The sequence below is a fragment of the Podarcis muralis genome, chromosome 6 (assembly GCF_964188315.1).
Source record: "Podarcis muralis chromosome 6, rPodMur119.hap1.1, whole genome shotgun sequence".
NCBI classification, from domain to species: Eukaryota; Metazoa; Chordata; class Lepidosauria; order Squamata; family Lacertidae; genus Podarcis; species Podarcis muralis.
The window spans coordinates 60251739-60278185 of record NC_135660.1 but is presented as its reverse complement, the minus strand read 5'-3'; the positions used below and the strand labels follow the sequence as shown (position 1 = coordinate 60278185).

At 39.2% G+C, this 26447-nt stretch overlaps 1 protein-coding gene across 3 annotated transcripts in view; it reads right to left on the bottom strand.

The window, feature by feature from the left end:
- Nucleotides 1-641: 641 nt before the first annotated feature.
- The window catches only part of PPP2R2D (protein phosphatase 2 regulatory subunit Bdelta), a 29617-nt gene continuing 3811 nt past the window's right edge, over nucleotides 642-26447 (bottom strand). The window contains exons 3-11 of one of the 3 annotated variants that reach the window (XM_028729898.2): nucleotides 14609-14692; nucleotides 12823-12920; nucleotides 10660-10825; nucleotides 7938-8050; nucleotides 6764-6941; nucleotides 5403-5567; nucleotides 4580-4749; nucleotides 4395-4486; nucleotides 642-2925 (exon numbers count right to left, since the gene is read on the bottom strand). In XM_028729898.2, the coding sequence (XP_028585731.1) occupies nucleotides 2646-2925; nucleotides 4395-4486; nucleotides 4580-4749; nucleotides 5403-5567; nucleotides 6764-6941; nucleotides 7938-8050; nucleotides 10660-10825; nucleotides 12823-12920; nucleotides 14609-14692 (1346 nt within the window). In that variant the 3' untranslated portion in view covers nucleotides 642-2645. The remainder of the gene's footprint in view (nucleotides 2926-4394; nucleotides 4487-4579; nucleotides 4750-5402; nucleotides 5568-6763; nucleotides 6942-7937; nucleotides 8051-10659; nucleotides 10826-12822; nucleotides 12921-14608; nucleotides 14693-26447) is intronic. The other 2 variants (XM_028729899.2, XM_028729900.2) reach the window with 2 other exon arrangements.

The window sequence follows — 26447 nt, the reverse complement described above, 5'->3', positions numbered from 1 at the left end:
GACTGATAGTATGATTGGAACCAGGAAAATGGAGTCTAACTCCAATTTCAAGATGTTCAATATTGAGTATTAAATAGGCTGGATAACACAGTGACTTGGATTCTCGAGTTTCTGTTTTGTGAATGAAAGAATCCCTTTCATTTACTGAGGAAAAAACTTAGAATCCAACCCATTTACATTAAATGCACAATTCAAAGCTATCCCTTACATCAAGAGACCTCTGACTTAGTCACAGCAAGCGCCTTGAAGCATTTCATGTTTCTCAGCTATTTCAACTAACAGCTTTGCAAAACAATTAACTGCTACGATTTAGTAGGGGAGTAGGAAGAGGACATGCAAACAGTCTAGCATTAAAAGCATTGAAAACATTTTTAAAAATCTGAAATACGGAATCATAGCATCTTCCAGCATACACCTAAATAGGCCCAAAGAATGCTATAGAAAGCAGTAGACGTGTCACATCTATGCAAAGAAGTGTGGCTGGCATCTATCTTGGGGTGTAAGCTACTCTCATGTAGCAGCTACTGGTGATTACTTTGTACAGTGAAAATAACATACCAAAAGATAGTGCTTTGGACAATTCAGATGCAATTTTAGGGAGGAAGAGTACATTGAAAAAGTTTCAAAGTACACAGAGCAAGTGCAGGTAAACATTTAAAATTTATTAAACTTTTTGGTCAAAATAATTGAACAATTATGTACAATCCCATTGTATTTACCTCATGTATTTTAAGGAACAAAGTCAATCTAATGGTTAAATGACCTAACCGTTCCACATTTCAAGATTTGCAAATAGTGTCACAACTGATATACAGTATACGATTTTTAATCTTTATCTTTAGAAACCCCAAATTAGTATTTATTATTGTATCGCGAACAAGAGTGGCACTCTATGGACGTTAATTGATAGGGTAGGAACAGAGACATGCTGCTCTTGCATATTCATATCGGACTCTAGCAATCATATTAAACCTTCATTTCTTTAAAATTCGAGTGTAAACCACACACAAGTATTTCACCCTGGAAGCTTAAAGGGCCTGAATTTTAAGGAGGATTTCATAGGCACATTTAGTAGGAAGTCTGGAGCAAGTGATAGTACTTGCGCTAGTATTTAAGATACTTGATGCTATTAAAAGTGTGCCCACTCTTTTTGTGTGTACAAGTTTTCTCCCACAGAAGCTTACAGTGAAATACTGGGAGTTAATCACGTATCTTCTAGGAGCGAGAGAGACCCCATAACTTTTCTGCAGCCCCCTATTGCTAGTGGAAACTCAGTATTCTATAAATATATTTTCACATCAGTATTCAGCCTCAAGACAGCTTGATCTCCTGGTGTTATAGACCTGGAGTAAGAGTTAAAACATGTTTAAGTTGTGCTCCTGTTTGGCATAATCAAGTTTAAAAACATACACATTTGGACTGCAGTGGAAAGTTTTGTATGCATATGCTTATGCCCAGTTGTAATATTTTTTAAAAGTGTACTCTATGGAACAAAAAGGACTAAAGGTTAAAAAAGAAGTAGTAGTAATGCACATTAAGGTATGCTTCTCACATGTTGAGGCATGTTTACTGTTAAACCAGAGCAGTGATTTGTTGAAGGTTTTGATGTAAAAGACCATCTTGCTCCTTTAAGGCTGTATATAACTTTAAACAAGTACTTTACACTTTGTCTTTTCTACGCACCTTATGATGCCCCCCCTTTCTTACACAAAAAACTAATACAAGCTAAGGTGATGACAACTGGAGAGAAAAATTCAGTTTAGTGTTTGAAGCAGTAGATACTGCTTTAAACTGCTTATACTGTCAAAAAATGGATAGTATTCAATTAAGTTCTACTCAGAGTAGAGCCATTGAGATTAATGAGCCTGTTTGTCACATGTCTTAATTTCAATGGGCCTGTTCAGAGCAGGACTAGCATTGGATACAACCTAATATTTTTGGGACAAACTATTTTCAAATCTTTCTGTCAGAGTTATTTTGCACAATCTCAATACATGCAATAAAAAAGACTGAATACATACTTTCAGATTTAAAAACACTTTTTATAGTTTGTTATTTTTATTAAGTGGTTTACACCGGAAGGTGTGGTTATAGATACAGTTGGTGAGTAAATATACATGAAAAACCTGTCTACACACCCAACTCTAGACTTACCTATATGCTCAAAGGTAGAAACACCTAAAGCTTAGATGAAGGCCAGAGAAAGAATGTTTACAGGCATAAAGCACAAATATATGTTTTGAAAAGCCCAAATATTACAGCAGATAAAGAGCACGTGAGATAGAAATTACATTTTTATGACAATTTGTTTCTTGGGTGTTAGATTTTTGGTCTATCAACTGGAAAGGAAGGCTCAGACTTAAATAAATACATTTGTTTTGAATATTGGCCTTTATTGAGTATTGTCCATCAATTCTGCTTCTAGTGGGCTTTTTTTCGTTTACAAAAATTCAATTCCACGTTCTCCCTCACTGAAGGCAGAAATACACCATGAACTCAAGTCCAGGCCAGCTTCTCTCCTTTACCTATAAAGGGAAATAAGTGCATCAATGTTCTTTACTGGGAGGACAAGGCCATCTCTCTGACAGATAAACAACTGAGCTTAACTATGCAAGACGACAACTTTGTCCTCAGATAAGCCGTCTTTAATTAATTTTGTCCTGGAATATATACAAGTTATTGGTGGCAGCTACAGCAATGATGTTCTCTGCAGGGTGCCATGCTGTATGAAGGATCTTCTTATTGAAGTCCAGACTGTCAACACTTATTTCATCCTTCTTTCTCTTGCCACCTGTGCACACTTTCCGGGGCTTTAAGATAGCACGAGGTTTGCTACTTTCTCTTGAAGCCTCTAATGTAATATCTCGCCGTGTGTTTCGATCAAACATCCTAAAGAAGTTGTTGTATGAGCCAGTCATAATAGCACTGCATTGGAAAAGAGAAGATAACAACTTTTTATTCATCGGTTACTTCTGATAAGTAATGTCAAGTTACTTGCAATTTTAGGAGGGTCGCAATTTCCTTTTCCTTACTATCTATCTATCATCTATCTATCTATCTATCTATCTATCTATCTATCTATCTATCTATCTATTTGTTGTTACTAGTTTGTTCATCAATGGGTTTCAGGGAAAGATAACAACAAAACATCAATAAAATAACCACACACACGTGAGTGGAACAGTCTAAAATTTCCTTAAAATATGCAAGATCATCAGCAGGCAACAAACTGCTGTGGCTCCTTACAGTTCTCACTCCTCCTAAGAGTGGGGGAAGGGGTGCATCTTCTCTAACCAATGAAAAGGAACAGATGTCAGTACCAGACCTGCCTCTAGAGAGGCAGTCATTCCAGAGATGAGGTGCTGCTGAAGAAGGCCACTGCTCCCTGAACTTCAGTTAGAGGTGGAAGCACAAAAGATGGGCCTCTCCTGCAGACCTTAATGGATAGTTACAATGGCATGAGAGGCATTCCTATTTTATTAGTATTTTCCTATGTATATCATGTTTTTCATGTAAATAAGAAGCTGTCTCTTACAAGCAGCTTATCCAGACCAATTGATTGGCAACAGCTCTCGTTATTAGGGTGGGGTTTTCCCCAGCGGAGATGCACTTAACCAGGAGGAAGGCATTGCTGAATCTTTGTGTGTTGTGGCATCTATGCTATATCGTGCCACACACTGAGCAGCGGGCCGCCTAAAGCCCTTGGGGTTTAATTTGTGCGGTCCTTCACCTCATTTCAACACCTTCTTGCAGCAAATGATCAGTTCAGACCACTGGCAAGAGCAATCTGTCTCTATACTAGCAGCCCACTGGGTGGGAAGACAGGAAAAAGGAGGGCCCCACTCACTTTGGCGTTTGGCCCACAGTTGGCATGTGGATCCCAACACTTTACCCCCAAAGGCATATGCTTCTTAACAGAACAAAGGTTGTCCACTTCCACACTAAAGTATATTTCAAGCAGCCAACCATCTCTAAGATACCATTCAATTCACACACAAAATTTTCTTCTGGCAGCAACCAGGCCACATGCTTGACGTCTGAGATACCGAGGACTGATCCCAGGAATTCCCCCTCTCTTTTCCACACAAAGCAAATGTACCATCACTGAATTTATATTTCCTCCTAAGGCAGCACATTTGTTTTTTATCATGCTACCCATCATATACTTTGAGGATGACCTACAGCAAGTTATTAAGTACACAATGACATAACTAATATAGATGCACCGAGAACTACTGTGGAAGCTAAAGTAGAAGTTTAGGCTGTCCCCCGCCCTGCTCACCAGCCCGTGTGGATCATAGATCTCACTTTTCCTTCTGCTTAAATTAAAACCACCATCAATTTTCAATTCAGGCAAGCATTTAAGTGAGTCTCCTTACACAAGTCAGCCTTACCTATCAGAACCATTCCAGCAGCACTCAAACTTGTCAAAGATGCAGTCATTCTCATACAGTGAACAAAGTTTGCTTCGCAGATATTCATGAACCTTAAAATATATAAGTGTTGAAGAGCATGAGAACGTGTTCAATTTTGGGAAGAAATCTTTATTATTATAAAATATAACACACAAACACTGTACCTGATAGGTCTCTACAGGCCTGTTTTCCATATTGAGATCCCATACTTTAACTGAAAGGTAGTCTCTGGTCATCATGTATCGACCACTATGACTGAATTTTACATCCGATATTGAGGAAATTATTTCTGAAAAGAATGATCTGCTGCTGGGATCTTCAGGTTCTTCAAAGACTGAAAGTTGTGAAAGTGGACAGAAAAGCTGCTTACTATTAGGGTTAATACTTTAACATTTTTAGTTAACCAAGGCTTAGCCATATCAGTGGTTTCCAACCTCTGCCCCACAAGAGTTGCTGAAATGTGCCCTAAAAAATCAAGACACCATGTACTCTATGCCCATTGGAATGGTGAGATCCCAGATAGACATTGGGATGTTCTCTACCAATAAACAGAACTTAATATTAGTTTACAGAAAACATAAAGGTAAAGGTACCCCTGACCGTTAGGTCCAGTCGCGGACGACTCTGGGGTTGCGGCGCTCATCTCGCTCTATAGGCTGAGAAACTGGTGTTTGTCCGCAGACAGCTTCTAGGTCATGTGGCCAGCATGACTAAGCTGCTTCTGGCGAACCAGAGCAGCGCACGGAAATGCCGTTTACCTTCCCGCCGGAGCAGTACCTATTTATCTACTTGCATTTTGATATGCTTTTGAACTGCTAGGTTGGCAGGAACTGAACAATGGGAGCTCACCCTGTCACGGGGATTTGAACTGCTGACCTTCTGATTGGCAAGCCCTGTGGTCTAAACCACAGAGCCACCCGCGTCCTTTACAGAAAACATACCTGTTTTTTTCTGAGAAGTGGTAAAGAAAACTGAGAAAATACTTACATTTTGAATGTCTATCACAAAGAGCTGATGAACGCATATCACAGAGCCGTATAGTTCCTTTGCTACTGCTGTAGACAAACACATTACAATGATGAGGATGGAATTCTGCTGCCGTTATCACCTCTGTAAGTTCCTCCATGTTAGCAGGCTTTATATCTACAATGTCTGAAAGTTTGTTTGTATAGGTTCATATAGATTTGTTTTCCTCAAAATATAACTTTCAAAGTATGCAATACAGGGAGATTTGGAATTGACATTTCTAGCATTCAGTTTATCATCTAAAATACAATTGAAGGATCACCATTCTCTACAACCTGCAGTTTACAACAGGGGTGGAGGGGAGAGGGTCTTCTCAGAGTACCACCACCAACAGTCGGGGCATGTGAACATGAGAGACAGCTTTCTCATAGCAGCACCTCATATTTGGGACTCAAGGTGGAAGGGGGTGGGGGGAATCAAGCACCCGCTTTCCCGACCATGTTCAGACTGAATTTAATTTGTCCAGGCCTTTAGGAGGGGATAGAAACACAATAATGCACTGTACATTTTAAAGCTATCATTTGGCTATGGTCTTATCAGACACTATGTTGGTCACTGCTCTGGGGCTCCCTTTAATATAGTTGCCAAACAGAACTCTAGCATTTTGTTGTTGTTTAGTTGTGTCCGACTCTTCGTGACCCCACGGACCAGAGCACGCCAGGCACTCCTGTCTTCCACTGCCTCCCACAGTTTGGTCAGAGAACTCTAGCATATGAGAGTTAAATATTATTTTTAAAAATGCAAAACCCAGAGAAGAATTGTTTACTGGGGGTCATAAGAGTTCAAGGCAGAAAGAAGTTACAAGGCACTGTTACTGCTCATTATTTTGACAGCACAAGACAGCTGCGAAGAATGCTCCCCCTCCCCGACATTTCATAGAATTGGAAGGGTCCCAAGGGTCATCTAGTCCAACCCCCTGCAATGCAGGAATCTCAGCTAAAGCATCCATGACATATGGCCATCCAACCTGTTTAAATACCTCCAAGGAAAGAGAGTCCACCATTTTTACATGCCTTGCAGTTTTTTGCTCTTCCAAACTCAAAACTCATGAAATTCTAAAGGTGTGGAGAACATGTAGGCTCTCCAAACTTTATTTAACTTCAGTGCCCATTACCCTCAGCCAGCATGGCTAATGATGATGGCAACTATAGTCCAGCAGCACCTGGGAGGACCAGAGATTCCCTACCCTTGTCTTAAAAGACTAAACAAAAGAAAACAGATGATTTATCATATTCAGAACAATTGATTGAGGCCAGTAATACCTATTGTAAGAAGCTACTAAGCATTAAGTAGTCCTATGTATCTAATATAAAAAAGGATACTAAAACTTCTGTCTGTGATTTCTAAATGCCACAGGTTGATTCTTAGGTCATCTGCAGAAAGGTACGTTTCATGATCACTATTTACTGAAATAGAGTTTATGTGATATGTGTGTGCATTTGCAAATATCCTTCGGGGACTTGCTTCTACCATTAGGTCCATGGGTTTCAATATTGGCACCTAAAAATAGAGAAAGGGAGAGAAGTTCACTACTACATAAAATATTTATTTAAAGGGCTAATCACTACAATATCTTAAAGTTACAAAATCTTTAACGTTACAAAAGTTGCTGGAATGATCTGGCATTGGATTGCATTCAAAATAGTACTAAGTAGCCTTTTGCTCAAGCAGAACTACTTCTGAATATACCCTAAATCAGTGATTCCCAATTAGTTAAGTACTGTGGACCCCGTTTTTCAAAAGCCAAGCCATAGACCCCCTACTTTTGAAGATTTTGATATTTCTAATGGTGTACTATTTCAGATCTCAATCAACTCAACACCCTTCTCTAGTCAGGGATCACAAATCCATTCTAAAAATTAGAATTCAAGTGTCAACACACAAGGCATAAACGCACTAGCATGCCAAGTAAAACTGCATGACTCAGACCTATAGAACAACATGTGTATCAAGTCCTTTCACATTCCTCTGACATCTTGCTTTCTAACTTTTGGCACTTTCTAACTTTTGTACATCACTGTTTCAAAAGTAGCTTGATATTTTAAATGGTGACTGTCAAACTGTTCTGTGCCTGTGAAAGATTAAGCCGAAAAGGCTCTCTAGCAGCCTGTATTCAGCGTTCAAAAACAATCAAGAGTGGTATAACATTGTGCAAGTTTCCAAAAGTGCAAATTTAACCGATATACAACCATAAGTAGAATCACCTTTTCCTGTTTTCAAATAGCTTAACAATGTTCCAGAACATCCAGTAAAGAACAGTATTAAATACACAGATAAAATTGTCTTTGAAATGACTAGGTTAACTGTAGACATTTCAAGGGAGTTAAACGTCTTGAATTAAAGGAACAGAGGAAGCTTCATTTTACCAAGTCAGACTATGGCTTTCAAAAAAATCAAGTATCTAATCAAGTTTCTACTTTGCATGATACAACTGTGATGCAACAGTTAGTAACATTGCTTAGATTTTGTTAATTCTAAATAAAGGTAACAAAATACCCGTAGTGCTGTGATTCTAAATGGATCCCGAAGTCTTCCATCTTCATCTTTCAAGTTATAACCTTCAGCTCTTTTATCTCGTTCACTGATTTTCCATAATTTAATAGTTTTATCTGAAAAAAGGAGAAAATATTCAAATGGTTGAAATCAAACAACACCGAAAGCTACTTTGTTATCTTACAAATAACCTAGTATGGTATACAAGCTGGACTAAGAATTTGGACGTGGACAAGACTGAATGAATGGTTTGTTTATAAACTGAACTCTGCCCAGACAAATCAATTCTAAATGCATAATCTTTGCAAGTGGAACATATTATGCAATGGTTGTATAGAAATAATGTGCCACACACACATTTCAGAGATACTCAGGTACACTGTTTCTGTCACATGTAGAGGACTTGGGTGAGCAGGCGGGCTGGATTTCACTGTGAGCAGGGTTTTAAAGAAGGGAAGGTGCAGTGAAAGCAGCCTCTTCTCCAAAGCTTGTGGGAAGGGCTAGGTCGTTTCATTTCCACTGTGATACTTGTGTTTGCTAAGGCATTGTTGAGAAAAAGGGACCTGAACTCTCCCTACCCTTGCACTTTACAGAGAATTGGGAGGCACTTACAAGTGGTGAGTTTTGAAGCCCAGACCATAATCAATTTTATTTTGGGTAATATTGTGAAGGAGTAAGGAGCTACAAAGCATTGCTTCCACTCTTATTCAGTCCCTTCCCTTCCCTGAAATTTCAGAAGTACTGATATTACAAAGCATATCTTTGTAACCATACGGGCTAGAGTGGGGCTTTATTTCTCATGAAACTGAATTCTATTTGATACACAAGCTGCACTTTTTATGCATTCCTGAAGAATGATGGCACATACACAACCCTGTGTTGTATTGGTTTTTCTAGTGGTGGTAAAATTAATATAATTTAGGCAACCATTGTATATAGCAATTTGTCAGCAACACACAATGTGAAGTGTCACCGTTCTCTATTACAAAGCTGCAACTTTTATGAAGAACTTATGCATAGTTTCTGTATAACCAAGCACACAAATGCATTAGGCCACTAGCATTTATATAATTACGTCAGGAGTGCCTCTAAGAGCCTGAACAATAAGCATTTGTTTCAGCTGTGCCTGCCACAACAGTCTGCACAACTGAAGAATTTACAATTTCAGTAAGCAACTAAGAACCTTCTTTCAACTATAAGTAGAAAGTCTTACACAACAAGTTTTTTAAAATATAAAAAGCACTATCATAATGATGAACAGCCTAGAGTACACTCTGATAAAATGGATATATTTGCCTGATAAATGCTGTAGATTATTTGAAGAGAAATAGATACTTTTATACCGAGAAAACATTTCTTCAGATATTTTCATTATGCAAGGTATTTATTATAACATGTAGTCATGTTATTACAAAAGTAGTGTTTGGATTTTCTAAAAACAGTATTTTAAAAAATACCCCAGTTAATTTACCTAAGAAAACCAGTGCAAAAATAAAATAAACTAGCACAACGGCTGTAAATCTCTTGGTTCATTGTGTCAAATAGGTTTCTGGAGATATTTTAAACTGAACAGAAAAACATGATTCAGAGATCCTCAACAATACTGTGGGGGCCAGACTATGTTCAGAAACACAGCACACTTGCAGGTTTCCTGCCACTATAATGCTGTCCTCTTCGGGTGAAAAGTATCAGTTCAGCGAAGTACATTATTAAGCCATGAATTATTAATACTAGCTTGTATAATAGTTAAGAAGCAGAGTGGAGTCTTCAAGGATTTATCGTTTACTAAATTATTAAATATTAAGGTTTTCGGCATCTTAAATCACTTAATTTAAAGATATATTCTTGTTTGCCCATTCAAGCAAGTGATAAAAGGGTTTGCAGAAAGATATCAAAATAATTTGGGCAATTGTGAAAATCTGACATAGGACAAGTAAACACTTCACAAATAATTTCTCTTTAGTGTCCGGAAAAGAACAGTTGGGAACACTGACAGTGAGAAAGCATATTGGTTTCCTTTACAAGGAGGGTTACATCATGATGCTGATAGCCTCAATGCTCTTATGTCTAGACCTGGGTGATTTTTCAATATATCGTTCAAAATTGGTTATGAAGTCCACAGCACGATAACGGTTTCATAAAGAACAACTGAACTAGCTTAGTGAACTATGGCTTACAAAGCAAGAGAACCCATGGTTCACCAGTTTAAATGTCATGGCAAATTTACACTTTGCTATTAGCTTATGGGCCAGTGTGGGGATTTGGGACTGCAGAAATTGAAACACCAGATGGCAGGGTTGATTATGACAACAGCAACAACTATTATTATTATTATTATTATTATTATTATTATTGACTTGCTTTTGTAGCACCAAGCAGTTATTTGGTGTTGCAAATGAGGAATTCAATTATGCAGTGGTACCTTTGTAGTCGAACGGCTTGGCTCCTCAGCAAATTGGCTCCTGAATGCCACAAACCCGGAAGTGAGTGTTCCGGTTTGCAAATGTTTTTCAGAAGCTGAATGTCCAACGTGAGTGCAGGAAGCTCTTGGAGCCAATTGGCTGTTTTGGGAGTCGAATGGACTCCCAGAATGGATTAAATTCAAGATCCAAGGTACCACTGTAGTTACATTAGAAATGATACTATATGTAAGTAGACATGAATGATCTAGAAGTAATCAGATACAACTAGAACATATGCAGAAAAATGTGTTGTGTAAACTTACCATTTGTAGATAATAAGAAGTGAGCAGCATTCTGTTGTGGTAACCACCTAATTTTATTAATTTTTTCCTCAATTTCTAGACTTTTCAAGTAGTCAAACTCAGGTTCATGACTCTGAAAGGTACTGTAAACATTATATTCTCCCCTTGAATGAGGACGGCTTTTGTTCTGCAAGGGAACACACATGTGTGAAAAAGTCGTTTTTGTAGCATGCACATACTAAGCAGAAGAATTAACAAAGATTCCAACAATATCAGAAGTTATTCAATAAACAAATATACTGAATTTATTAAAGCATCTACCTGCCCTCACACTTGCAAAGTACAACAGGAAGAGGTTCTTGCATGATAAAGAGGCAACGGAAAGGGTGCAAAGAAGCTGTGTTCACATGTGTATGAACAAAGAGAGAACCAAAGTTTGTGCTGCAACATATTAACAGTCACAGAAGCAAACTGTTTTCAATCTGCCTCTTTGACTAACGGTTTTGCAGCAAAAACTTGAGAGCTCCTGCCTATATGTTGGCAAACAACTTTCTTGAATCATAGCCACGTCTATTGAAAGGTAGACCTTTACAACTTAATCTGTCATACAAATTGCAAAAGGAATTATTTACATAAAGGAGAAAAAAATTCAGAAGAGCTGACGTACTGAATGACAGGTTGGAATATACCACTGTTCATTTAATTCAAGAAGTGTAATAAATAGCAGTGTTCATTTTATGATCAAGAAGGGGAAGTAGCTTTGAGATAAAGCACATGCTATCCATGCAGCAAATCCCCAGATACAATATGGGCTGGGAGAGACGACTGCCTGGGACATTAGAGAGCTGTTGCCAGTGATATGGGGCATAAAGTTTTCCAATACTTTATTTTTTAATGGAAAAAAATCTGATTCATAAGTAACAACAAATGGGTGCCAGCAGCAATCAAATATTAGACAAGCTGGGCAGTTTTTAGATTTATTTACCAAATACAAGTAAAATGGACCTAAGTTGCATGGAAAATTTTTCTAACTCAACTCCCCCCCCCCAAAAAATAAATCACTGGCTGTTGCCAAATCAGAGAATATAATACTGGCCCAATGGTTTAAGTCAGTATATGACTGTTTCACGGTTCATAAACTTGGAGCAATGTCACAAATTACCTTTAGTCAGAGAAACCTAGCTCCATTACACATATCTGGAAGCACCATTTAAAAAAAATAAAAGTATCATTCCTTTGTTGTTGCTTTGAAAAAGCAAATGTATGGAATCAATTCACTTGTTCTTGCAGCTACTAATTTTTAACTATTCTGAAAACGAGGCTCTTCTTGATTAGCTTTGCATGTGTGTCTTCCACAAAGTTTTAAATCAAAATTTCTTCCTCATCTATAGTAAGGTAACCAGTATTGCAACTGGCTTTTCCCCTTTTACAAAATCTGAAATAAAGCAAGGCTATTCTTGCCTTGCAGTGCTGCAAGACCTCATTATTTTGTGAACCTTAAACTCCTCTCAGTGCACAAAGTGGACTGCAGCCCTAGTTGGAATGAAGACTTACAGGTTCCTGAGATGGTGTGAATAAATCAGACAGCTTTTTCTAGTACCTTTCTATTTGCAGTTCCTAAAAGTATCAGCAAGTTTTCTCTATTTTTTTTGTTAAGTCCTCTCTCTAAAGATTGCCAAAGACAAATGTGCATTCCTTAACACAATGGTATGACTTAGTGCACACTTTCCCCTTCAACTGACACAATACCTATGTAATAAACACGTAAAATAAAAACTAGTAGCCAACCCAAAAATCTTTCTCATCAGTGGCTAAGGATATATATGTATTGCTTAACCTTTCTTAGTCATCTTATTGCATTCTTTTTCAGAATAGTTGAACAAGCAATAAAGAACAGATGTTCCTCAAGCCATTCTATTCCTACTTATGAATGTACATACAACTAATGTAGGTAGTATCATCTGAAAATGAGTAATCTGAAGATTGACTGTGACTTAATGAATTCTGGGGGGAAACATCAATGTACTTGAAATAGTTGGCAGGTAAAGTATAAAGATCAATTTTTAAAAGAAAATAGCTTGATCATAAATTAAAACTGATGATGTGATGTTGTGATACCATTCACTTTAAACATAAACTGCAAGGGAGAAGAACCACTTTTTTATTGTTTTGAATGGCACTGACCTCTGGTTCCCTTTGAAATATAACCACTCTGCCACCCTTGTCTCCTGTTGCAAGAAGATCTCCAGAGTAATTAAATTCAACTGTTGAGATAATGTCAGCTGTAAACAGAAAACAGAGACAAAAGTATTATAATGTGTAAAGTGAGCCAAGTACCTTAAGAACAGGGTATACAATTGAACGGACAACAGGTCCACATGAATTTGCAAGCTGATTTTCAACTGTACTATTAAAAGTGATGGGTTCTCTCTACAAGCTTTCATCACCTTTTAAGTAGTCCAAACATCATGAAGAACAATCTCAAATTTGTGCACTCAACACTGAGTGTGGAAATGTTAAAGATAACAAGATGCAGGGGAGGCTGGCTCATTTCAGTGAATGGAGCATTGCCCCACCAAATCCAATCTGCTGTCAGCCAATCCCCACCTGCCTGCCTTACCTACAATCATTTCAGGGAGTAGCACTGACTGTCAGATTCCTCCTTCTTATGACTCTAAAATCAAAGAATCACAGAACTGTAGGGTTGGAAGGGACCTCTAGTCCAACCCCCTACAATGCAGGAATCTCAAGTAAAACATCCAGGACAGGTGGTCATCCAGCCTCTGCTGAAAAGCCTCCAAGGAAGGGGAGTCCACAACCTCCTGAGAGAGTCCATTCCACTGTCGAACAGATCTTACTGTCAGAAAGTTCTTCCCGATGTTTAGTTGGAATCTCATTTCTTGTAACTTGAATCCAATGGTTTGGGTCCTACCCTCTGAGTAGAAAAAAAAGCTTGCTCCATCTTCCATGTGACAGCCATTTAGATATTTGAAGAAGGCTATCATACCTCCTCACAGTCACTTTTTTCCAGGCTAAACATACCCAGCTCCCTCAACCTTTCCTCATAAGCCTTTGTTTCCATCTTGACCACCCTCCTATGCACACAGCACAGAACAGAACAGTACTATGACTTCCCTTGATCTGGACACTATACTTCTGTTGATGCAGCCTAGAATAGCATTAGCTTTTTTCACTTTTCACTGCTTCATAACACTGTTTACTCATGTTAAGCTTGTGGTCCACTAAGATCCCCAGATCCTTCTCACACATACTACCAGCAAGCCAGGTGTCCCCCATCTTATATTTGTGCAGCTGGTTCTTCCTGCCTCCACACAGAACCTTACATTTGCCCCTATTGAAATTCATTCTGTCAGTTTGGTCCCAGTTCTCCAATCTGTTAAGACAGTCTAGAATCCCAATTCTGTCTTCTGCAGCATTGGCTACCCCTCCCAGTTTGGTGTCGCCTGCAAATTTGATTAGCACCCCTTCAATTCCTTCGTCCAAGTCGTTTATTGTGCTTCCACTGTAGAACTCAGCAGGGAGAAGGATGTGGACAAAACTAGGAGTCAGTTTTGCCTGTCATTGGCTGTGGCTCCGGGAGTCATTGTCTCCGACGCTATCTCCTGTTTGCCTTCCTCCCTACCAGTTACAATGGGCACCAGCTATGGATGTCAAGATGCCTTTTGAAATTCACAAGCAGCTTAGGCGGTCATGGATGCTCAAAGTACAAAAAGGAGGCCGCCTATATGCAGTAGTGGTCGGTGGGGCAGTGTAGGCAGGGTTGGTCACTGGTCTTCTGAACACCAGGCGCCATTGCTGGTTCCTGAGAGGCCGCTGAGCCTCCACAATGTCATTTCCCCTCCCTGCTCTGCTGCACCAACAGCTACTGCCTGCATTTAAAAGCATGCAACCTAGCTCTACTGTAACAATATGACAAATGACAATTTAGGATAAAATTGGGCACACATACCATCGGCTCCTGACAGAAACATCAACGGTCTGAGAGAACTGTTGGGGTAGCTCCTTTCCCACACTCCCTGGAGCTCTGTGTGACCTGAGGGAAGGGAGAAGCGAGGGAGCCCAGGCCAGGAAGCTTGTGCCATCAGCTCCCAGTTGGCCCGAGAAGACTTTACTACTGTACATTTGATATAATTTATTTGCTTTACTATTTTAAAATGGTAAACTGCCTTGGATGCCTTGGCAGAGCAGTGGTATATAAATGCAAATAAATAAATAATCCTAGTAATGAATGTTGTCTAAAGGTCATGGGTGCATAAGCCTAAACTCTACCTAAAGGACACATGGAAAGCCACTCAGTGTTTTATTTATTTGTTTGACAAAATGTATATACGATTGATTGTAATAATACCTCTAACACAACAACATTTGAAAATGTGGCTTTCCATTTTAAAAAGCCCTCAAGGTTATAGAAAGCTACAAACACTATGACCATGGCATTAATTTATCAGCTTGGAAGGGATAAAACATATTGGGTTGGATCCAGTCTTGCCCTTCAATGGATGAAAGAGCTCCTTGAACATTATCTAATAACTAGACGTAATCTGTTCCCCAGCCCGCTTGGTTATTATATTCTATTGTGCGAGAAAGATTACTGCTACACTGGATGTACTTACTAGCATTAAGATTCTAAATTTTGAATTATTCAGTGAATAAATTTGAAACACTACAATAACAGAGCTGAGGAGAGAATGGAGATATTCCTTTTTCTTAAGGAAACATGCTAAGATATTGGCAGACTTGAGCAAATCTCAATAAAATGAGAATGAAGTCTGCAGTGCTTTCTATGCCCCCACACCCATTTCCCTTACCGCAAGGTAACACTCTGATGTCAGTATTCCTAGAGTTTACTTAATTCCTCTTCCCTCTAGTGAGCAGTATAAGCAGGGTAATAGTGATTTCTAAAGTTAAGGTACACACTATCATGCTAAACCTATAGGCCAGAATCCAAGTAGCTACACAGATGCACACGCAAACACACCTATGTTGAATCAGTGAGATGTGTACTCAACATTAGGAAGAACTTTCTGATGGTAAGAGCTGTTCAACAGTGGAAAAAAACCTACCTTGGAAGGAAGTGAACTTTCCTTCATTGGAGGTTTTAAAACAGAAGTTGGGTGTCATGGATTATTTGGCTGTGATTCCTGCATTGCAGGGGGTTGGCTAGATGACGTTTGCAGTCCCTTCCAACTCTACAATTCTATGATACTATTAACTGCTTCAGTTTCAAAATTAACTAATTATGTGGCACAGGATGTGCTTGTGTTTGGGCTGCTTCACACAACTGAACCTTACAACTTGAGGAGACAGTACTACACAGTTGTGTAGCTCTGTGGACCCTGGCCTCACTCTTTTATGTTTCTTAGGCTGCAATCTGAAGCAGTCTCTACTGAAGACATAGCAACATGCTTTGGAGAAAAACAGGTTTGGCATGGTAAAATTAGTATTTTAGATTAATAAAACGAACCACCTGCGAACAGATTTCCATAACCTTTGGGAAGTTAGTGAGATAATTTATCTGGCCCATATAAATGTAATAATGGATGGTGTTGGAGAGGAAATCATTTCTTGTTTCAAAGTTATGCATGGATATTCAAAGCTCCATATTAACAATTTTAGATGCAATAACGGGAAACAGGAAGTGGAAGCCAATGAGCATAAGCTTGTGCTGTCTGAAATGGCTTGTATCTTCTACCACACAAGTGATTTTTTTACGCAAATGAAAACCCTAGAGAACTAGATTAGAATATTCTTTGAATAACTTCCATACTAAAAAATAATGTCACCCATAGTTCTCTAGAAAGATGTCTTCATTACCTCTAGTAAGAGCTACCAATCTTTATAACCTTTTTTTGGCAGTGATTCAGTCTGATAGCTCAAATTGAATTCCTAGTCACAGACAGACTTCAGAAATTGCTAGTTATGGGGCCACATGACCCGGAAGCTGTCTGCGGTTAAACACCAGCTCCCTCGGCCTATAGAGCGAGATGAGCGCCGCAACCCCAGAGTCGTCCACGACTGGACCTAATGGTCAGGGGTACCTATACCTTTCCCCTTGTTACACTATACATTGAAATTAGAGATATACTTAAAACGTTTATGGATTTGTGGTTCATTAAGTGACCCAAGAAGGTGTAAAATATGAATTATGTTTGATAACAAAGGGAGTAGATTATGCAAAGTTCTTAACCAATTTAGAGTTTCTAGAACACAAATATCAGCCTAAGTGGGAACAATATATGCTGATAAAATAATATACCCAGAAATTATAGATTGTTGATGGAAATGTGAAATGCCTGGAACAAATATATTCCACCTTATTAGGCATGTATGAAGATTCAGACATTTTAGAATTTTATCAGAAATTCTAGTAAAAAATATGCCAGCAGATCCAAAGGTAATAGTTGGTTATCTTAAGAATGGCATACTAGAAGAAGACACAGAAATGACAATTTGCTAACGACAGCCAGAATTACTATCTCCCCTTCTGTAGATTTCTGTCTACAGTGGTAACTCGGGTTAAGTACTTAATTCGTTCTGGAGGTCCGTACTTAACCTGAAACTGTTCTTAACCTGAAGACCACTTTAGCTAATGGGGCCTCCTGCTGCCGCGCCACCGGAGCACAATTTCTGTTCTCATCCTGAAGCAAAGTTCTTAACCTGAAGCACTATTTCTGGGTTAGTGGAGTCTGTAACCTGAAGCGCATGTAACCCGAGGTACCACTGTAGTTATCATATATATGCTGTGGGGCAGGGAGGCTTGCATGAATCTAAATGTATGTCATTAAGTGTCCCTCAAACCAAAGGGACAAGCCAATATATGACTTTACTGCCCCCCATCCACTAAAACAGGCATAGATATTGCTGGGGAACCAGCATTGTAGCTATGTATGATAACTGGACAGTTCCACATTTGTGAGATCCTGTGCTGGTAAAAAGGTAAAGGTAAAGGTACCCCTGCCCGTACGGGCCAGTCTTGACAGACTCTAGGGTTGTGTGCCCATCTCACTCAAGAGGCCGGGGGCCAGCACTGTCCCGAGACACTTCCGGGTCACGTGGCCAGCGTGACAAAGCTGCTCTGGTGAGCCAGAGCCGCACACGGAAACGCCGTTTACCTTCCCGCCAGTAAGCGGTCCCTATTTATCTACTTGCACTTAGGGGTGCTTTCGAACTGCTAGGTTGGCAGGCGCTGGGACCGAGCAACGGGAGCGCACCCCGCCGCGGGGATTTGAACCGCCGACCTTTTGATCGGCAAGCCCTAGGCGCTGAGGCTTTTACCCACAGCGCCACCCGTGTCCCTGTGCTGGTAGAGGCTAGGAAACAAGGATTTGCAACCACTAAGTTGTCAAACACAGCTTCAGTTTGGTAAAGGATATTTTGCATCAGAGAAGGGCACAGGGAAGAGAGTGCTTCCTTGCCACTCACTTTCTTCTCCTTCATGCCAGGGATCCAAAACTGCACTTGTAAGTAACATGGTCGGAAAATTTAAAACATGGGTGGGACTAAGAGACATGGGGTTAAGTCTCTTATCCATGCTGTAAATGGCCTCTTCAAGAGGATTTTTTTAAAGAGCAATAGATCAGAGAATTCCAGGCTGAAGCAAAAAAATGCAATTTGGCCTCAAGTGCCACTAGCTGGTTTCTCAAGCTAAGATTTGACAACCAGTTTTGAGGTTTTTGAACACCTGCATTCTAAGAAGGCAGCAAGCTTTGTCAATGAGCCCAGATCCACCTTGGAGCAAATTCCCAGCATTCCCAATGCACATCTTCTACATCAAAGTGCAACAATAGTTGAACCTCACCCATAGAGAGTGGGGAGAATATACGGTAATGATGAGGCGAATGTGCAATAAACTAGTGTTCCTCAAGGCTCTGAGCACCAAGCAAAGAAGATTAGATTGAACAGACCACTTGCTCTTCCAGCATAGTTCTACTAGAACTATGGTGAAAGGAAATTCAATAGTGATATAGAATGTTGTACCAATACTGTAACTACTCAGCTTTGGCGCAAGCCCATAACACATGAGCTAGCCACACATCCACCAACTCAGGTTCAAGACCTGATACACTATTTTGCAATCTTCTTTTCCAGATGGTACTAGACATGTACAACTTATTTGAGAGAAAACATTAATTTTCCACAACTGCTATACCTTCCCATAAATTACTGAAAATAATGACGCAAAAGGTTCTAACCACTAAGCATTTTGACAACAAATGCTTTCCCTCTACAGGGAAAACTTAGGTGCTTGAATGCAAATGCACCATTTAGAAAGATTTTATATGTGAATTTTTGTGAGCAAGTTATAATCACTTCTATTCTTAGACAGCCTCTAACTAGAGTGATATGGGAAGCTATGTTAGCATACAACTACAAATAGCAAATTAAGGCTCCTACATTAACAGCATCTATGCACAAACAAAAACTAAAGATTAAGCATAAGAGAAAAAAGTCCCTTCAAAACAAAGTAATCCAGATCTTGTAATTTAAAAAATAAACTCAAAACACAGTCATTGAATTATAACAATCAGACAAGACCTCTTATTGTGGTGCTTCATTCAAGCATCTGGGAAATATTTTTATACCCAGTATGCTTAAAGCCTTGTGTTTGCCTGCATATAGCTATAAATGGTTTACTATCAGCTGAATGGAAAGGTTAAGCTGCACAGATGGACCTCTTGAAGCAATTGTTTTCCGCTATAAAAAAATCCCCTTTTCCAACAGCATGAATTCAGCAACCAAGACAAAATACACACTTATAATTTTGCCAGAGATTCCAAGAGAACACAGAAGAACTCAATAAGCAATCTTGTCCTATTATCTGGGAGCAGTTTCATACTACCATGATAATGTCATACGACACATAACATTAATCAGGCTACCTGACTTTTTTATGTATGGAACTAAAAGTTGCCTTGTTCAGAAAACCCTTTGAAGCACATTTTTATTGATGAACTAGATTATGTTCCTTCAGAAGTGCCAACAGGATTGTCTAGGCACAGTACACTGTATGCATATTGGGTCTCCGATCCCACCCACGAAAGGTCTGCATTTGTTTTGTATCATATATGCAAATGTATGCCCTATTTTGTGGGTAGGACAGAGGGCACAAACATGTGTCAGGGGCCACAAACAAGAAATAAGACGTCTGACAATGTCATCAGATGAAGTTTTCCCATAACTGCATTTCTATGCTAGAAAAGGCTTAACTTATATCTTTAAACCAGAGTTAGAAAAAGCCTTTGCTATTATATTTTGCTTTTGGAGGCAACACTATTGGCCAATCACTGATACACTAAAATCCCTGTATGTCCCAAATATATGTTGTGGGCAATAACATGCAACCAGGAAGACATTATTTTCCACATATTTTAACAATTATTTGAATTATCAACATTACGTTAACTATTATAAACACCACAAAATGTATCATTTAGCATACATTTTACAAACATAGGTGCCATAGTTCATGGAATTCTGTTGCAGGACTAAGTCTAGAAGCTATTTTGGAAAATTGCTTTCACAAACTTGTGTTAATCTGTGCATGATGACTACCCATTTTCTTCTTATTCCAAACCATGTCCTCTATGTCATCAAAGTGTAACTTGCTTTAATTATTTTTCAACAGAAGTCTACCACAAGGTCATAATTAGGTGGCACCTCCACAACAGATGGACCTGGCATAGAACTATTTTTGGTCCTGCAGATAAGTGCTCATCAAAGAGAAGGTTCAGCACAACTCTTGAATAGAGCTGGGTGATCAACATACAATCAATATATCACAAGGTTTTCAACGTTGTGATATATCATCAGCTAAACATCACAATATGCCGATATATCACAATGTCTGAAATAAGGATGAAGCTATGTAGAGTAATTGTCATGCTTCATTGTTTTTCCCACATCGTGATTTTTGCATAGCGCGTACACACACACACACACTCACACTCACAAAATATTTCCAGGTCAAAAATCATGAAACTGACATCATGATATAGACTTCAGACCAGTTTGGGACAATATGTTGATAACCCACTCCTACCCCTGGTTCCAGTTCTGATAGGAAGACTGAAACGCCAATCAATTATAGGAAAATGTACCTTTTTTGCAGGATGCTAGTATCAAACCTTTTTTGTTTGGATTCAGTGTCAATCTGTTACCCCTTCTCCACATGGCTACATCTTTCCACATATTCAGAACAGATAGGGTTGCCCTATGTCCTCTTTTTCCATGACATGTCCTCTTTTTCAGGGGTAAAATCTGAGGCAAATTGCATCATAGCATCCTCTTTTTTGCTCTTCAAAATATGGCAACCCTAAATAGCAGCACCTCAATGTTTAGTAATTAAAGCAAGGAGTTGGGTGTCATCTGCATACTGATGGCACCTCACTCCAAAAAGGTTGATGTTCTTTCTCAGAAGTTTCATTAAGATGTTAGCAAAACTGGCACTGAACCCTTTGAAATTCCACAAACCAATATCTAGGAGGCAATTCCACAATCTAATCCCCCGAATCCCTAATAATCACTGGTTGGACACTGTTTCTGCCTGTTCCTGTTTTGCTGCAAATTAAAATTTCCATGGGACATTAAAACATGACCTGTAAGCCTGTTGTATATGCTATTTTTTCTAATGTTCCCGCATTAGTGTTCCCATGAAGATACAACCCTCTTTATATTAAAATAAATAGCAAATACTAACACATTTGCTTTCAAGACACTTGAAGGGAAGCATGGAATATCTGCAAGGTATGGTGAACACTAATGCTGAGGCAATGGAGGGGCACATGTTTTGCTCTGGAAATGTTCCCAATACGGAAGATTACCTGATGACTGTATAAGCAATGTTATCCACAAGTAATGCATGAAAAACTATTTATATACACTTCATAACTTTTGCACTGTATGTTCACTTTTTCTACAGGATGCTTTTGCTACATGTGAATCCTTACCAGTCTTTTTGAGACTATCATCCTGATTCAAACTTTGGCAAAAAGTTTAATAGCTAGCACCCCAAATCCTTAAATTAGAATGCAAACATCTTATTGGGATGTTTAAGCGTTACATCTGTTTGTCTCTCAAAAATGAGGACAATTCTAAGCTAAAGTCCATTGAATTTACTAGCTATTTAGATCAGTTAAGGTAAAAGTAGTTCCGAAGTAACAAAACATACAACAGCTACTCAACATATTTCCTGTTCACTTGGTGGCCTAAGAAGGTTTGAATGCCTGTGATGTTTCAGAAAGTTAAAATACCTATACCTGCTAAATTCTATAAGCAATATACTGATTTTGCTAACATTTTTAGATTTAGACCTTTAGTTTCTTCAGTTACTTATTTGCAATACTCAGGTCTAATCCATTTTTAACAATATGACAAAGTATAACAATCATTTATACTTTTAAGATTTTCAAAGATTAGGCATATTTCTTCTCAATAGGCAGAAAAAGGTTATAAGAATCCGTCATGACAAGACAGCATGGTAGTACTATATTTTGTTTCTAGGCCACATTACAGCATTGAAGGAATTAATCAATAGCTTGCCAAATCAGCGATAGAAGAAAGGTGAGGATCCGTCAGATCAGCACTGCTGTTCTTCTGTCTCTAAGCAGAAAGTCAGTCAGCAACATTGCTTTGACCTTAAATGCCCTGTGCCTGTATTTAGACACATGAGGAAGGTTTGGAAGTAGGAATAAGTTGCCTGCATGAAATGAACTTTCATATTTGATTTTGCTTCAAACTAAGCTCATAATCCTGGAGCTGTGCATTGGTGTACTAGATAGGGTTTCTGTGCCTTCAACTATCCACAAAAAAATACAATGAACTGATGGCTTGGTCAACCCTTTACTGCACAGAAACATGAAGGCAGGAGTACAACCCGAGTGTACTATTTTTTCCTTTTCTTATTATAGTATGATAATCATTAGGAAGCTTTTCTTACTACATATAAATTATCTGATTTTTTTAAAATCATCTTTTGAAAGGAGGCACTGTGGACCTAACATATAGGGCATGATCCTGGGAAGCACATGAACCCCAGTAAATTACTGATAAGTATCCCTATCAATTCCTGTCACGCAGCTTTATGTAAATTCTGAATGGTAACCAGTTAAAAACATATTGGATTTTTTTGATCTTTTGGACTAGATGAACTTGAGGTTATTTCTAACTCTTTGATTTTTATTATTTGGTTCTAAACAACTCTTTAAATGCATAAGTTTTGAAAAATCATGCCATGGGATGGTTTGGCATAGGAACTGCAATTTTTCCAAAGAAAATAAGCAGAATGACCAGCAGTACACATATTTCCTTGAGTCTTCCAATTGCAGTACAATTTTTCAGAAGGTAAGGTATAGCAGGAGTCCCTTCAATCTTCTTTTCTCTACACCACCCATGCACAGACAGGAAGACCCCAACCTCTCTGCATATGCCAGAGGACTTGAGGGAGGGCCTGATGGTGACAACAAATAATAGCTTGCTTTTTAAGCAAGTTAGACCACTTGCTTATAGCAATGCTCTTAAAGCACTTTGAACCATGCAGTTAGGAAGAAACTCTGCAGTGCAGGATTACAGGCATGAGTGCCAAGACATCTGCTCAGCTGAAAATGTGTTTGCTGAAAAATTAAAGTTGCTTCTATATGGAATTAGTCACATCCTTCAAATGTAAAACCAGAGAATCTAGTGTTGCTAATAAGAAAGATGGTTTGAAATGAGTACGTTTCTCAAAATATTATGCCTCTTGGAGCATGTCTTATGTGATATGGTACATTCTTGTGTAGCTTAGGGATTCAATTTCTTGCTTGCCTGAAGTAGTGGTTTCCCCTGGCTGGATAGACATGCATCAGCAGATGGCTCCTCCCCTCCATCCACTTTTCATCACCAGTGTGTATAGGAGCCTGCATGCACAGCCACAATATTTATGTTTTTGAATCCCCTGAATCTGTTTTATTTCTTTTTACATACTTTTCTGTTTTTATACCGTTTTATTGATTTCAGGCTATAGTTTTGTTTTAACAAATGCTTTTATACTGTACACAGTGTACACCACTTTGGGATTTAAATGCTTTAAAATAAATAAATAGAATTGCTACAGTGCTATTGCTCAAGATGGGAGAAAGCACAACAGGGTTTTGCCATCTACATTAGCAACATTTAAAGGGTGGACAGGTCCAAATGCACCAGTCCTACCATACTGTGTGGCAAAGAACACAGCAAAGGCAAAATTAATGGTGTGCAGCATGTACTAAGTGCTGACAATGTACGTAGGGAGAGTGGGAGTGGGTAAGTGATGGGGCAAGAAAGGAAAATTCTGCAAAGCTCAGTTACTATGTTGAGGATCAAGTCAGTTTACATATCTGGTTGATACAAAGCTTCAAAATCAAAAGCATTTTTAAAGTTGTTATGCACAACATTGGGATAAGGAAGTAACATTGATCAAACTCCCCCCCACCCGAAAAAATGTTTTTTAGTTTAAATATAAGCAAAAGTGATATTTAACCATACAATCCTTAACATGTCTACGGAGAACTATGCCCCACCAAGTTCAATGGGCTATTCTAAGGTGTATATATGATTGCAGCCTCATTTACCAAAATATCTTGCTATACTCAAATCAGCACTTTCGAGACCATTTAATAATAGCTCCACATTCTAATAGCTCCACATCTTTCTGTACCAGATCAATACAAAATAAGTGGCATGTGAGATCATTTCAATAAATTTCAATAAATGCCTTGAAATTTTCACTTATTTAAGGCTACACATACCGTATTTTTCGCTCCATAAGACACACTTTTTTCCTCCTAAAAAGTAAGGGGAAATGTGTGTGCGTCTTATGGAGTGAATGCAGGCTGCACAGCTATCGCTGAAGCCAGCACAGCAAGAGCGAGAGCTGCGCAGCGCTTCTGGGTTGCTGGCTTCAGCAATAGCTGCACAGCTTGCTCTGGCTTTTCAGGGAGGTGGGATAAGGGACAGAGGGCAGCCCATCAGTCCCTTCTTCCACCTTCTGGAAAAGTCAGCAAGAGCCACTTTATCTATAAAGAGCCGCACCAAGCGAGCATGTCTGCGGCTCTTGCTGGCTTTTCTTGTTTTCTTCCTCTAAAAACTAGGTGCGTATTATGGTCGGGTGCGTCTTACAGAGTGAAAAATATGGTAATTCATAAGAATGCATTTAAACACTCCCAAACACCGATTCGTTACCAGTAGTGATATTTCAGCACAAAAACAGCATCATAAAGTAAAAGTATAAAGTTCATTATAGCCTATCTCAGGGGTCAGCAACCCGTGGCTCCAGAGCCGCATGTGGCTCTTTTACACCTTTGCCGCGGCTCCGGGGCGGATACTAGCGAGGGGAGGAGGCGCATTGTGTGCCCCGACACTCCCCACTGTTTTAAATGTCGCAATGGTTTTGCGGCTCCCAGTTGTTTTTTCTTCGGTCCAAGTGGCTCTTTTTGTCTTAAAGGTTGCAGACCCCTGGCCTATCTAAATTTCAAGTTTAAAGGATATTATTAAGTCACAGCAGGATAGGGTGCGGTCTATCAACTGGCAGCCAATGGGAAGCCGGCCAGTGTTGTGGAAGGTGGTCCCCACTCTGTTCTGCACTGGTTTAGCACAGCGCATGGGAGCCGATCGACCGGCAGGGGTGCATGGTCCAGTTAAAAGACCCCTTAGGTTGCCAACCCCTGCCTTAAGGGCAGCTTCACACAATATATAATGGCTGTGTTTGGACGTTCACATGTCAGCTTAATAAGTCATTAAGATTTGTGAACTTCATACTGTGGTTTGTTTCTGAGCCATTAACAACACTTTGTCAGTTCAAACAAAGCCAGAAATGATAGTCAATCTCAGATTTCCTGGTTTATTTGCTCACTTGTGCAAGGAAAGGAACAAAGGGGCTGATGCACACCCACCAGTCTATTACTCATCTTGATTAATTAAGCAGGTACAAGCGTCCAAAACTGTCCAATATGTGTTTACAACAGTATGTACAGACAACAGGGAACTATAATCCATAATTCCCAGTTCCATAGTACAGTACAGGCGACTCCCCACTTATGAAGAGTTACGTTCCAGGGCCCCGCATGCATACGCATGTACTGCAGTACATACAGCTTCCAGCCCAACAGCTGTTGAATGGGGTAGCACGGCAGCAGTGAGAGCTCCTGCATACCATTTCAAAGCCCCTGGAGTGTTTTTTTCTGGACTTTTGGCTCACTGATGTCCTCTTCAGGCTCTGGGGAGGGTTTCCTTGTGAGCCACAAGGACTTTCCAGCTCTCTCTCACCGTTTTAGGTTAGTTATTTGTTGGCACCATGCATATACATGGTCACGCGCGAAGTTGATCGCGCACAAGTTGGGGGATGCCTGTATTGTTATAAAAATATAGTACCCTCAATTTGATGGGTACTTTACAGAGTAAAGACAAGACTTTGGCCTGGAGAAAAAAATTCTGTATTATTTCTTCAAGTAGCAGAAAGTCAACAGTCGGGAGAGAAATCAAGGCTCGCATTACGCTACAAGAAACTGACAGGAAAATAAAAATGTTACGAACAGGGAGATGACACATTCTTGTCAAATCTTCTCACCCAGCATTGCCTACCTATATGGAGTTATGGTGGAATGTATAGTACACATGAATGCCAGTGCTGAAAACACTATATATTAGGTTCTGATGCAAAAATGTGTTCCTAAAATCTGAATTAATATAGGTCTTATAGGATGAATTTATGTGTTGTTCAGAGGGAGAAGATTGTTGCATAACTTAGAAGCCTATTTTGTACACATATAAATAAAATA